Genomic DNA, 12,436 nt, shown 5'->3' on the forward strand with positions numbered 1-12,436 from the left:
AATTTCCAACCATTCTCGTAATACTCCATAAAAAAACATTAAATGAATAGTGTTTAAATAGACCATTGTAAGCATAAAAATATACATTAAGTTCTTTCTTTACCTGGGAGAATTTTGTTTTTTACTACGCATCCTGTTAAGAAAATTAACTCTTTTTAGTACTAGTGTTTTTCAACACAAAATGTAAATCTAAAGCCTTTTTAAGAATTTGAGACGCAACTCACCAAGAAATTACCATTACAGAATGTACATAAATACTCTAGACAACAAACAGGAAAAGAGCAAACACATTCAGGTTTTGTCATATATATATATATATATATACCCCTCTGTTTATTTGAAAGAAAATTATATTAGAAAAAACATAGAAGGAAGAGTTTGTAGAATCTCATGAAATCTAGTTTGAATGTAGTTTACCGTAGAAAAATCTGTGGTAGGGTGATTGATGTGACATATGGAGGAAAACATAATATAATTATTTATAGCATAATGATATTTAGATAATATATTTTTCACAATATTTAAATATCATTTACGTGTTATTTTGTGATTGGTTTAAAATTATTTTGCAATCAATAATAATAATTATAAATACCATCATGAATCAATGAAATAATAACACAATGTCTAAATATTGTAAAAGAAATAGGTGTTTAAGTATCGTTATCCTTATTTATAACATGTTATTTTGTTGCATTTTTGTTGGGTTTTTTTCACTTGATGCCCTTTCTTAAATGATTTGTTTTGCAAACCTAACGAAAGATCCATCTTTGGTTGATGGTGTACTCTCTTTCTCTGGTGTTCATCCCTTGGATCTCCTGCAGATAGAAAAGACTAAGGAGGGTCTGTGAGGTGAGACACTCACACACACAGTGGCAAGGAAACAGGTCTGTGTTTTTGGCTCCTTGCATGTGAGTCAAGTCATTAGTGTACTTAGCATAGACCCCGGTTCCAACCAAGTCTTACATACTTTTTCCTTCTTCAGTATGCTGTTCTGTTCCACTGCCTCCACGGTCACTTTCTCCTGACCCACACACTGTTCAACACGCATCACATGAAACTAATGCAAAATTTGCAAGTAACGGAACCACACTAGAGACACTGCATTCCCATTTCTCTCACATCACCGACCCCAGCAAGTTCAATTTCACTGTGCCATGCCATGGACCTCCCCAACCATAAATTCTTCCAATCTCCATCTGCATTGGCAGTGGCAGTGCCACCACATGGGGTAAATATACTGCTACGCTTACTAATGTTCTTCTTTCTTTGAAGGCTTTTCTCACTCGTTTTTGTGATGCAGGAAGCACTCACTGAGAGCAACGTGAACATGTATGGGAAAAGCAAAGACAACCCTTTTGCGGATGACTTCCCTGATCCACTTTGCAAGCTCAACCTGAAGGAAACCTCTGAGTTTGTCAAGTCTTTGCCTGTGCCGAGTGGCAGAGCCGAAAGCAGAGGCCACTCTGTTTCACAACAAAGGAGACTGTTAGAGGCTCCCTCCACTCCTGGGAGACCAGTTTTCACCTTCAGCTCTGGCCTTCCAAGAAAGAGCTTCCCTTCCAAGTGGGATGATGCAGAGAAATGGCTTATGAGCACTTCTTGCCATGACTCACCTGCTCACAACAACATTAACAACAACACTCTCAAGGTTTCAGTCTCAGACTCCTCAAAGGTTGCAACCAGACAACAATGTGAAGATGTTGGCTTTAAGCAGCAAATGGAAAATTTCTCCGAGAAATCAAGGGTCACCGAAGAAAGGGTGTCCAAAGCTGTCCCCAACTTCCACTGGTCTCCTTCGTTGGACCACCAGCATAACACCCTCAGTGCTTTCCATGGTGTTAAAGACATTGTACTCAAAGGTGGGATATCACAGTCTTAACTTCAAAATTTGACTTTATCCCTCCTTTTTCCTTCCTTTATTTCTTTTCCTATCCACCCTTTTAACCATCGTTATCATCCTCTTTCTTTTCCCTTTTGTCATTATTATATTCTTTATTTCCATAGACTTTAAACTGTGGGTAGGTTGAATAAAAAAAATTTCAGGTTCAGATTTCCTTGTAGTCTGAAGCTGTTGTTTTGAGCATGATGGTAGCCTTTGTTGACACTGTTGCAACTTCTAACATAGCCTAAACTCATGTGTCTCGTCTATTAAATTAAAAGAGGAGTACAAAAAATATGAGTGAAACTAACAAAATTGTGTTCTTCAATATATTTTTCCAATTGTTGGAATTCAGGAGAGTGTGTTAAATGTATTTGTAATTGAATGGACCATAATATGAATAATAGTCAGTACAAGTTTTCTAGCATGACAAGTTGCTGACATGCAATGAATTGCAATGCAGATAAGTTCACAGACAGCATAGAGCCTATTTTGCCAAATTTGAGATATTTAGAGCCAGCAAAGGAAGGGTTCTTGTTTAGGAACCAAGGTGGTGGGGCAATGCAAGATGCTTGCACAGAAGTGGTTCAACATAGAGACATTGGCACTGAGATGACTCCTCTGGGAAGTTCCACAACTTCAAGATGCCACACCCCAGTTAAGATTTCATCACCTCCTCGTCACAACACCCCTGCAAGTAGATCAGGACCATTGGCCTTGGCTAGCACTGCCTGCACTCTTGATGTCATTCAGCTGGAGGAGTGCCATTTTTCCAAACTGCAACTAGGATCACAGTATGACATAGTCACTTCAAATTGGAGCTCAAGTGAAGAGGAAGAAAAGGAAATATCAAAAAGTTTGAGGCACAATGGGAGCCACAAAGCTGACTCCGACTGCATAGCTGCTTCGTGGGAAGAAGAGGAGAAGACCAAGTGCTGTTTAAGGTAACACACATAACCTTTCAGCATATTGTATCAACACATTCTTTCTAAACCATTTTTCAAATTATGAACAAGTTAATTGAATATTGAAGCGAATAAGTAAATTTTGTGATTTCTAATAAATTTGTTAATATTTTCTTTATGCTGTTTATATCTGATAATGTGTATCTAGGTATCAGAGAGAAGAAGCAAAAATCCAAGCTTGGGTAAACCTCCAAAGTGCTAAAGCAGAGGCCAGGTCAAGAAAACTTGAGGTATTTCATTGTCATTCATAGACTATATTTTGTGTAACAAATTTGTACAGTTTCTTGCACAAGAAAAGAAATAGGCAGAAAAGAGGAATGTGATATAAAATTGGAGGTATAATAAAAGAGGATGAAGAGAAAAAAATACTATAAAAAGTGCTTAATCAATGAATAACTAGTATCAAAATGCTATTCTAAGCCATAGATGTACTATCATAATATAACTAGTATGAAAAAGCTATCTTAAGCCATAGCTGTAATAGCCGTATTTGTTGAATGCTAAAACAAATGAGTTTAGTTCAACTCCTAAATTAATTATTAGTAGTACAAGTTAAACTCCAATCTCGAGATAAAGTCCAATTAAACTTTTTAGGGGTTAATATTAATCATATTTTGTCTGCATATAAACTGAACAAAATCTGATTTTAGCTTTATAAAGGTATTTTTAGTATGTAGTTTTCCAAACTATTAACCAAAGCATTTAGTTCTGTGTTTTTATATGATATTTGTTAGTTGTTTGTGTTTAAAAGTTATTATGTGGCACCTGCTGTCTGGCATCATGTCATGTGAGACTCTCAATTTTTTAATCTAAAAAGGATTTTATTTATTTGTCCTAAATGGAATGTTAGAGATTAAACATCATTTCATTTCTTGGAGGGATAAGAATGAAAAATAAACTCAAAAATTTCGATCCAATTTTGTAATGCTGTAACATGCAGTTTCCTAGCTGGTTGCCCTGTCCTGGTACTTTTAGCATTGAAATTTGAAAAGTGATGGGAATTTGAAAGTACAAGATAATCCATTACTGAAACTTTTCACTTTTGGAAGCAGTTTGAACCTTTTTGCAAGAGCAGATTCCTGTGAAAACTCACATGGTGTTGTAGTAGTCTATGTTGTCCTCAAAACACACACAACCAACTATGAATAAACTTTAAAGTTTTATCATACATTACCTGTTTCAAACTTTTGACCACAATTCAATGTTTTGCCTTTGGTGGGCATGTTGGTGATCTATTCCTCGAGCCACCCCCAACTCATGGGATACCATCATTATATTAATGCTTTCTTGACCAGTCCACTCTGCAATTCTCACTCTTTCCTCAAACACAGTTGAAAACCAAAAAAATGAAACCTTGAAGTAGCAATGTTGAGAAGATTTATTTTTTTAGTGATTTTGGTACAAAATATATATTAATCTTTCAGAGTTTTATTTATCTATAATATTTTAATCTAATTTTTTGTTTAAAAAAGCAGTCTTTGGTTAAGAACTTGGACAGCTGGACAATGGATTGTAGTGGGTAGGGAAGGAATCAATCTACTGTTCTATGTGGTGTAGACCATAATAATAAAACCAAATTCCAAAGTTGAAAAGTTCTAGGCATGTTGTCCTTTTCAGCTTCTATTATTATAGTGATTGATTCTAAGTTCACAAGCATTGAAAACATGAACATGGTTAAATGTAGCACTGTTACAGATTACCAAGCTAGTTTTCAGCTTCAGAATCATGTCATTGAAACTAAGCATGTTTTTATTTATTGAAAATGTTGGTTAGGTGAAAATACAGAAGATGAGATCAAACCTTGAAGAGAAGTTGATGAAGAGGATGTCAGTAGTTCACAGGAAAGCTGAGGAGTGGAGAGCAGAAGCCAGACAGCAACACTTGGAGCAAATTCAGAAAGCCACAGAGCAAGCTCAGAAGATGATTCATAAACATCACTCACATTTTTCAAAGCCAAGTTCATGTGGTTGCTTCCCTTGCAATAACAACCATCATTGAACAACATAGTCTTGTTAGGACTGTCTAAACAGACTTGTTAAGGATGAAAATATTTAATAAAACCAAATTTCATTATTTCAAATTTTTAAATGCTTTCTTTTTTATTTAATATTATATTTACTTCTTCATAAAAACAACAAGGCATACAGTTTTTTTATACTCATTATAAATGTATTTCTGTTTTCTTTTAATGTCTTTAATTTAGTGTGAAAATTACTACTAATCATACTTTTTTTATTATCTATATAAATGTATCGAGAATTTAAATCATAGTCATAAAAATTATAATTCCTTAAATTATGATCACTACTTTAAACTAGTTAATTAAAAACATTTTCTAGTTAAATTATGAAGTTATTTAATCAAAATGACTGATGCGATCATATTTATTATTCTTCAAAATTAATATTTATTTCGTATATATGCTAACAAATGTATTTTTATCCCAAAAAAGTGTTTATTGCATTTTTTTTTTTTTTGCCTGGACAAACCCCAAATAAAATCCTAGAATTCAGTCCTTTTTTTTCATTTTTACTCTTTTTGCCGCAACATTAACCATAAATATATCATTAATTTTTACTAAAATAACTTAACTCAATAAATACACTACTGTAAATACGAACATGAAGTAGGTTTATTCAAGAACAAATTAAAATAAAAAATGAAAATTTAAACATCAGTAAAAAAATTAAATTAAATATGCTTTGATTTTTCTATTCAAAAAAGTAATTTAATTTTAGGACGAAAGGAGTGATATAAACCCAAAAAGACAAAATTTGCATAATGAGAGAGTCCATGCAATAGTTTATGTCAAACTCATGGGACAACACAATGGATCCGAAACGATGTGGATTTGTTGTTTTTTCAGTTGTTTTGTTCTGATGATTGTGTCGTTTTGTATTTGGATTTGAGATGAAAAAATCCAAAGTTGACATGCAAATAATAAAAGCTGTCCCCGCTTTTCAGATTTCTTCCGTCATAAGGTTACGTGAACAGAGACAATTACAGCCAACAAAAGAAGCCTATGGTAAACAGAGAGATAAACTTTCCAACTTTCCAAATACCCTTTTCATCAGTTAGGACAATGACCACAAATTAATCAGTTGAAAACCATTCAAAGTATGCAACAGTGATATTTATTATCTTAAATAAGTTCAACTAAAAACTTGTTTAAATTAAGGATTGGGTCACTGTTTTCATCAAAGAGACCCAGTTGATTATTTCATTTTGCAATTTCTTTTATTTCATTTCTTTAAGGTTTATGTTTCAAAATCTTATGACATGTTTCTATCCACCACTGCCTAACAGCCTCTTCAACTGGTTATTGAGGCTTTAATCCTTGCATTGGAGTATAACAAAGAAGGTTGGTTCGAAAAAAGCTTATTCAATTAAAGAGGTAATATAGGAATAAGATTTAATATCCAAATATGCTTCCACGTCTTGCACATTCAATGTGCATGTATAAGTGGAGCTAACAATAAATTTATTCCAGAAAACAAAAGGTCCTATTTCTGCAAAATTCATTCTCATCAAATTTCAATTGGGTACCCTTTGTGTTTAGGGATGAAATAGAAGCAGGACTTAGTCACGGAACTCATCCATGAATTTTTCATGGAACTCTGTCAAACGGGAGACAATGGCTGGAATCTTTTCTTCTTGGGGCAAAATGGTGCATCTGAAATGCCATGTGCCAGGAACCTTGCAAGAAAACAACAATTTACCAATACAATCAGTTTACAATTACAAAAAAGATGGAAAATGCTACTTAGTTGGAACCAATGATCAATGTTGGTTAATCAGTAAATAAATATGCCATTACCATGTGTTAATTGAAGAGATAAGGCATTTTCACAAAAGATAATACATATAGACTAACCTGTCCAAAACCAGAACCAGGAACAACTACTACTCCTGTGGCATTAAGCAACCGTTTGCAATAGAAGTTATCAGGTGCAGTTTTTGCCTCCTCTGCAGCTTTGATAGCCTTTTGAGACAGACGAATTTGGGGAAACAGATACATTGCCCCTTCTGCTTTGTTGCATGTTACACCCTCTAGTTTGTTGAATGCATCTTCTAGTGTCTGTCAAGAATAAATGGCGACAGAAAGCAAGGACTAATCAGTCAAGGTTCTTGATGAAAGTTATAATGGGATTGTAAATTTGTAAATATTCTAGTGAATATGGTAGTCATTTCCATAGTGTGAGTGAGAGCCCTTCAAAATGAACTTCGTGGTCTATAACTATGTTAATCAAATCCTTGCATGCATTGGGAGGAGGGTTCCTTAGAGATGTTCTAAAATATTACTCTTGAAAGAGAATTAAAATGTTGTTGGTTGATTTTACACTATTTCAAATTATTTCCTATGTAACTAACCTTTGCACGCCTAGCAAGTGATGCCAAAATATTTCCCTTCTCGGCCATGAATGATTCATAGGACTCGTCTCCAACCTGCAGAGGATCATTGAATATTGAGTGTGAAAGACATCATTAATATCAATCTAACAATAGAATGACAAAAATGGCAAATTTTTATACAAAATCCATGTGCTAAATATACACGGTTTACAATAACTTCATGACACTGTTATTTCACATGCAACCTCATTAAAGTTAAAGGGCATTCTGGATTTACAGTGGCAAATACATGGAATATCAATACTCCAACAGAAGTGGCACAGAGTATTCTACAGTAAAAGCACCAATACCATTGATGAATAAAGAGTCACTATTATTGAAAGGCAATTATAATTCCTTCCAACTCACCATGTAACTCTTAAGCATAAGGGTACTCAAGATATGTTAATTATAGGATGGAACTATTACCAATCTTATCATGGTCAGAATTAAGTTCAATGTTCTTTTATTTATTCAAACTAAATAAATATTCCCCCCAAAATAAATTGGACTTAGAAGCTGCAAGGAGTTAACCTTAGGTGGACTCATGACCAAGCTTGCAAGAATTTGACCAGAGATATTAGAGCAAAGGTTGACAGATGCCACTTTATATATTTGCTCCCTCACTTCTGCAGAAAAGCCAGTCACCTCCATATAACCTCCTCGTTTCCCACACTCCCCATGGTAGCCTAAGGACAAAGAAAAAGGCATTTTCCATCAATATTGATCCCTTATTAGCATAAAATTCTATTCTGTATTGTTATTATAAATTTTATACCAACTTACCTTTGGAGACTGATTGAAAGGATACTAAAGTGATGTCATTCTCACCATATCCCATGGACCGAGATACCTTCTTGAATGAGTGAAATTTCTTCTCAGGTACATAAACATTTTCTTGATATACCTTCAAAATGAATTTCATGCATCAGAGTATTATTATGCTTGAAATGGTATATCCCATACAAGCTTCAGCAACAAAGTACTTCCCAATATATATTGTGACAAAAAAGAAGTTTGCCTAGGATATAGTAACCTTCATTCCCAAGATTCATGAAATGCAACCATGTTTTAAATAAATTTAATTATGTATCTAAGATTTTCAATTGCGGTCCATTTACCTCATCAGCTAAAAGAACCAAACCTTCTTGCTTGCAAAAATCTACTATGTTGCGCTGATTTTCCTCAGAAAGAACCTGGAGGCATGCCAGAAAATCCATGTTACCAAATTTAACAAAAACACTTCGCTTTCTAACATTAAACATCCTTCAATATCAAGACTTGATTATATCAGACAGCTAATTATAAACTTAAATAAGCTTTCATCACACATCAATTTGACCATAAAAATTGAAATAAACTAAAAATAGCTTGTAGGAGTCGAAAGTAAATTTTCATTAGCCCAAATAGGTTCCACATAAGGTCTTCAAAACATCCCCAATACTGCATAATTATTAGTGACTCACCTGCCCCGTTGGATTGCCAGGATTTATAACAACTAAAGCCCTAACATTGATGCCCTTAGACTTGGCAGCGTCCAATTGCTTCTTGAGTTCAGGTATTTCCAATCCCCAACCGGTTGCTTCATCTAGATAATAAGGTACCTTTAGAAAAAAAAAAAAAAAAATATACCAAGGTTAAGCTACTACTCCAACCAAAGTATTATAACAAAATAGTTCACATTTCAAAGATGGCACAGAACCAATAACATCATAAAAAAGAAAATGAATATAATCATTGACCAAATTAAAGTTTTCATTATGCAATTGCATTGAGCAAACATTACCAAGAAGCCACCATGGAGGGCAATTGAAGCTGAGTATAGAGGATACTGTGGAATGGGACACAAAATACCATCATTTTCCGACCTAATAAGTAATTGCATCATATTATGGACCTGAAAACATAGAAGTGTTAGTTTTTAAAACTTATTCAGATTATAAATGAAACAAACTCTCATCATAATCTAAAACCATATAGTAAATATCAAAGGCAAAGTAGAGACATACTGCAGGGCTTGCACCATCTGTCATGAAAATGTCATCAGGATTGGCAGGAAAACCATCACGCTCTCCAATTCCAGCAGCTATTGTATCACGCAAACCCTTGACACCCTGACAAGGAAATATGAACAATTTCATGGCCCTGCCTCTCATAGCATAGAAATAAACCATATTTGATAACCCAATAGGTACCTGGCTGTGGCTATAGGCACCAGTTGCTCTACCGGGAATCTGTTCCACAATCTGCCAAGCTCGTTCTATTGCATCAGTGCTGCAATATGCCAAAGGTCAAGTTAGATCAAATCACCAGTAATGAAAGGAACCTTTATTCTGTTCCGTGTGACAGTAAACTACAACATTACAAAACTGAACTAAAAATGTCATTGACTTATTCAAATTCAATTTGCATTCTTAATTCTGTACTGGTAGGTTTTTTGACAGAAGTTTGTTATACATTATAATCAAATTGAAAAGACCACTGACTAGACCATTGCTAGTTACATATGCTACTTCAGTCATATGATTATACATTTGTTACATCAAAAAAATCTTAGACAGATTGCTGCTTCACAGTGACTAGTTATCCAGGTGCTGGCAGTTATTCTATTTATTTTTATCTTGGTACCTGAACAAACCCTGTGTTTCGCTTTTGTCTAATATAGATGGATGATCAGTTAACGCAAGAACCTGAGAGAGAAGAGATTGTCATAATAAGCATTGCTTAATTTGTATTTTGCTACATTCACTGCACAAAATTATAAACAGCAAACCTCTCGGAAAAAGGTTATCGGAGGCTGGCCAAGAGACTGAGGATTTCCAATGTTGCAGTAAAGTATCTATATTCAGATAAAAGAAATGTGAGAGGAAAAGACAAAACAAAAGTAGATTAACAGTTCACGAAGTAGAAGCATGGTGAAATTACAGATAGTCTCATCCCCCTCAACCTTTTTTTATTGGAGGGGATGGAGGTGGCAATATTTTAAAATTAAAATAAAAGTTCATTTTATATTTATTTCATCTTTAAAAAAAAAAAAAAAAAAAAAGGCATCTCATGCAGAATGACTATAATTTACCCTGCAAAATTGGTTCATTTTCATTGATCATTTTTTTTTTTCAAAACAAATGGCCAAGGAAAATTCCCCATTCCAATTACAAATAGTCTCACTATTGCAGAGATGTAGAATATAAGCATCTTCAAGAATAGTTGAAATGTTGATACTATAACCACCAACTCATTCAACTAATTTATCCATTAAAATTGTTGCATCATAATTAATACATTTGATCCAAAGAATTAAGAATATAAAGAAATAGGCAATCATAGAAGGACAGCCTTGGGACAATAAATGGAGTTTTCACCCTATTATGGGAAATTCAGATGTTCAAGTTGTGGAATTAATCTACTACAACTTTAGTAATACAAGACAAGACTGTCCGCTACACAGTGGCTTCCCCCTTGCATGAACACCATGCGCATAAGAAGCTTTATAGAACCCCTTACATATCTTCCTGTGAATTAAGAAAAACACAAAGTTCTATTTCACGTCATATAGTTGAAAAATAAAAGTACCTCGTCAAATGGATGAGAACCGGGATTGGCCAGTAAATCCTTTTGCAAATTCTGCAATATTAAGGCGTTTTAAGCAAGAAAGTATTGAAACAATTGTCCATAGAAAATTCTTAAGTGATCAATTTCAAGCTATATTCCAGTAAAAGCCATGCTAATAATTTCATGTCAGAGGAGCACTGTCAACTTAGTTTATCAGTTATCAACTTGGAATAAACCAAGGCAAATATACTTTTTCCATTAATGACCTAATTTGAATATGAACAGTCAAATCACAGTACCTGAGCAAGTGTGACAACCTCTCCTCTAACGGCGTACTCACATTTCAGAACCTAGACAACAAAAATGCATAGTTTCAAATTACCAAATAAAATATGAAAATTGGTGACATAACCAACTTAGCTGAAAGAACAAGAAACAAGTGGGGAAATATTCTAGCACACGATCACACTTTGTAAATAAATAAAACATTTCAAAATCCATTAAAACAGCCTACACCATACAACAAAGATATATATCCTCAATTGGAAGTACGGTGAAATAAAAAAGAATCTCTTTTTGATACTACTCTTTTCACCGATCCCAGGGTTGAACACAATTAGAAAGTAATTCAACACTCAATTGGGCATATAATAGTAGAAAAATGAATGACCTATAACTAGGTCATCAGTACCACCACTAGACAGAAAACAACTGAGAAAAAAGATCAGTATCAAACCTGACTCACGGATCAAAAACGAATAATAATTCGCAGGCCTTTAAAAAGTAAAAACAGCTATAATTAAATCAAAGGTCGATCCTTCGACAAAGAAAGACGTTATACAAAGCGTGCAAAAACCAAGAAAGAGAACCCCAAAAACATCAAATCGACACCACGCTTTTGCCCAGATAAAAAAACACGATCACACAGTTCAAAGCTTGCAACTTTAGCACACCCAGAAGTGACAAAGCGAAAAACGACAAGCGTGATGGCAGCGAAAAGATAAATGAAGGCAACACAGACCTTTGGGTTGATGTTTTGAGCAGTGACGGGGAAAGGTGAATCAGAAGCCATGGAAGAAAAAGGAGTAGAAAAGAAGAAGCGATAGGGGGAAAACGGATAGTGAGAAGTGAGAGAGGAAGAAGCAGGAAAGGGAGGGTGATTGTGATTGTGATGATGACGATGAAGAAGGAACGAACGGTTGAAAAGGCGCCTGAATCTGTCTGCAACGATTCTCCGCATTGTGAGGGTTATATATAAAAAGGGAAGGATGGAGATTTGAGGGTCTGAATGTGGTTACAATGTTGAGAAGAGACAGAAGGCGCGTGCGTGTATCTAGAAAGAAACAATGTTGGACTTGTTTGTTCCTTTTGGAGAACTTTCCACCTCAAACTTCCACGCCGCCCATAGTCTCTCAAGATCTCAGCCATCCATGCACTATAAATAGAATTTGTACTTATGCCTTCTTTTATTTGTTACCACGTTCTTTCATTTTATAAAAGGAAAAAAAAAATTAACAACACTTTTTTAACCATTTTTTTAATTTGTAAATTATCCGTTTTAAATATTTTTTAAACATAAATTTAAATAGACTAATAAAAAGATGACACGTGTTTCGTTGTTAAAAAAAATTATCAAAAAATATTG

The 12,436-nt window shown here is 34.4% G+C and overlaps 2 protein-coding genes across 3 annotated transcripts; one reads left to right on the forward strand and one right to left on the reverse strand.

Moving 5' to 3' along the window:
* The first annotated feature begins 707 nt into the window (after positions 1 to 707).
* LOC106778173 lies at positions 708 to 4,927 on the forward strand. 2 transcript variants are annotated; one of them, XM_022776078.1, is made up of 6 exons: positions 708 to 887; positions 986 to 1,231; positions 1,304 to 1,862; positions 2,346 to 2,826; positions 2,996 to 3,077; positions 4,621 to 4,927. In XM_022776078.1, the coding sequence occupies exons 2-6, from the start codon at positions 1,163 to 1,165 to the stop codon at positions 4,843 to 4,845; spliced, it is 1,416 nt and encodes a 471-aa protein (XP_022631799.1). In that variant the 5' UTR covers positions 708 to 887; positions 986 to 1,162; the 3' UTR covers positions 4,846 to 4,927. The 2 variants fall into 2 exon arrangements, with proteins under 2 accessions (XP_022631799.1, XP_014521586.1); XM_014666100.2 differs by having other exon boundaries at positions 708 to 1,231.
* Positions 4,928 to 6,209: 1,282 nt separating this feature from the next.
* LOC106778197 (alanine aminotransferase 2) lies at positions 6,210 to 12,201 on the reverse strand. The gene is made up of 15 exons (XM_014666135.2): positions 11,813 to 12,201; positions 11,091 to 11,141; positions 10,813 to 10,863; positions 10,013 to 10,078; positions 9,868 to 9,929; positions 9,435 to 9,513; positions 9,249 to 9,353; positions 9,026 to 9,136; positions 8,706 to 8,843; positions 8,361 to 8,435; positions 8,026 to 8,146; positions 7,774 to 7,928; positions 7,219 to 7,293; positions 6,722 to 6,925; positions 6,210 to 6,543 (listed from the first exon to the last, which is right to left on the reverse strand). Exons 1-15 carry the CDS (start codon positions 12,029 to 12,031, stop codon positions 6,427 to 6,429), a joined length of 1,629 nt encoding a protein of 542 aa, XP_014521621.1. The 5' UTR covers positions 12,032 to 12,201; the 3' UTR covers positions 6,210 to 6,426.
* Between the last annotated feature and the right edge of the window lie 235 nt (positions 12,202 to 12,436).

This window comes from Vigna radiata, unplaced genomic scaffold (genome assembly GCF_000741045.1).
Source record: "Vigna radiata var. radiata cultivar VC1973A unplaced genomic scaffold, Vradiata_ver6 scaffold_215, whole genome shotgun sequence".
NCBI lineage: Eukaryota > Viridiplantae > Streptophyta > Magnoliopsida > Fabales > Fabaceae > Vigna > Vigna radiata.

Excerpts from the sequence above, each read along its gene's own strand:
- LOC106778173 (XM_014666100.2), top strand. The coding sequence starts at position 1,163 with ATGGACCTCCCCAACCATAAATTCTTCCAATCTCCATCTGCATTGGCA. Across the intron at positions 2,827-2,995 it reads AAGACCAAGTGCTGTTTAAG|GTATCAGAGAGAAGAAGCAA; the intron begins GTAACACACATA and ends ATGTGTATCTAG. Across the intron at positions 3,078-4,620 it reads CCAGGTCAAGAAAACTTGAG|GTGAAAATACAGAAGATGAG; the intron begins GTATTTCATTGT and ends AATGTTGGTTAG.
- LOC106778197 (XM_014666135.2), bottom strand. The coding sequence starts at position 12,031 with ATGCGGAGAATCGTTGCAGACAGATTCAGGCGCCTTTTCAACCGTTCG. Across the intron at positions 9,514-9,867 it reads GAAACACAGGGTTTGTTCAG|CACTGATGCAATAGAACGAG; the intron begins GTACCAAGATAA and ends GGCATATTGCAG. Across the intron at positions 8,844-9,025 it reads CCCTCCATGGTGGCTTCTTG|GTACCTTATTATCTAGATGA; the intron begins GTAATGTTTGCT and ends TTTTTTCTAAAG.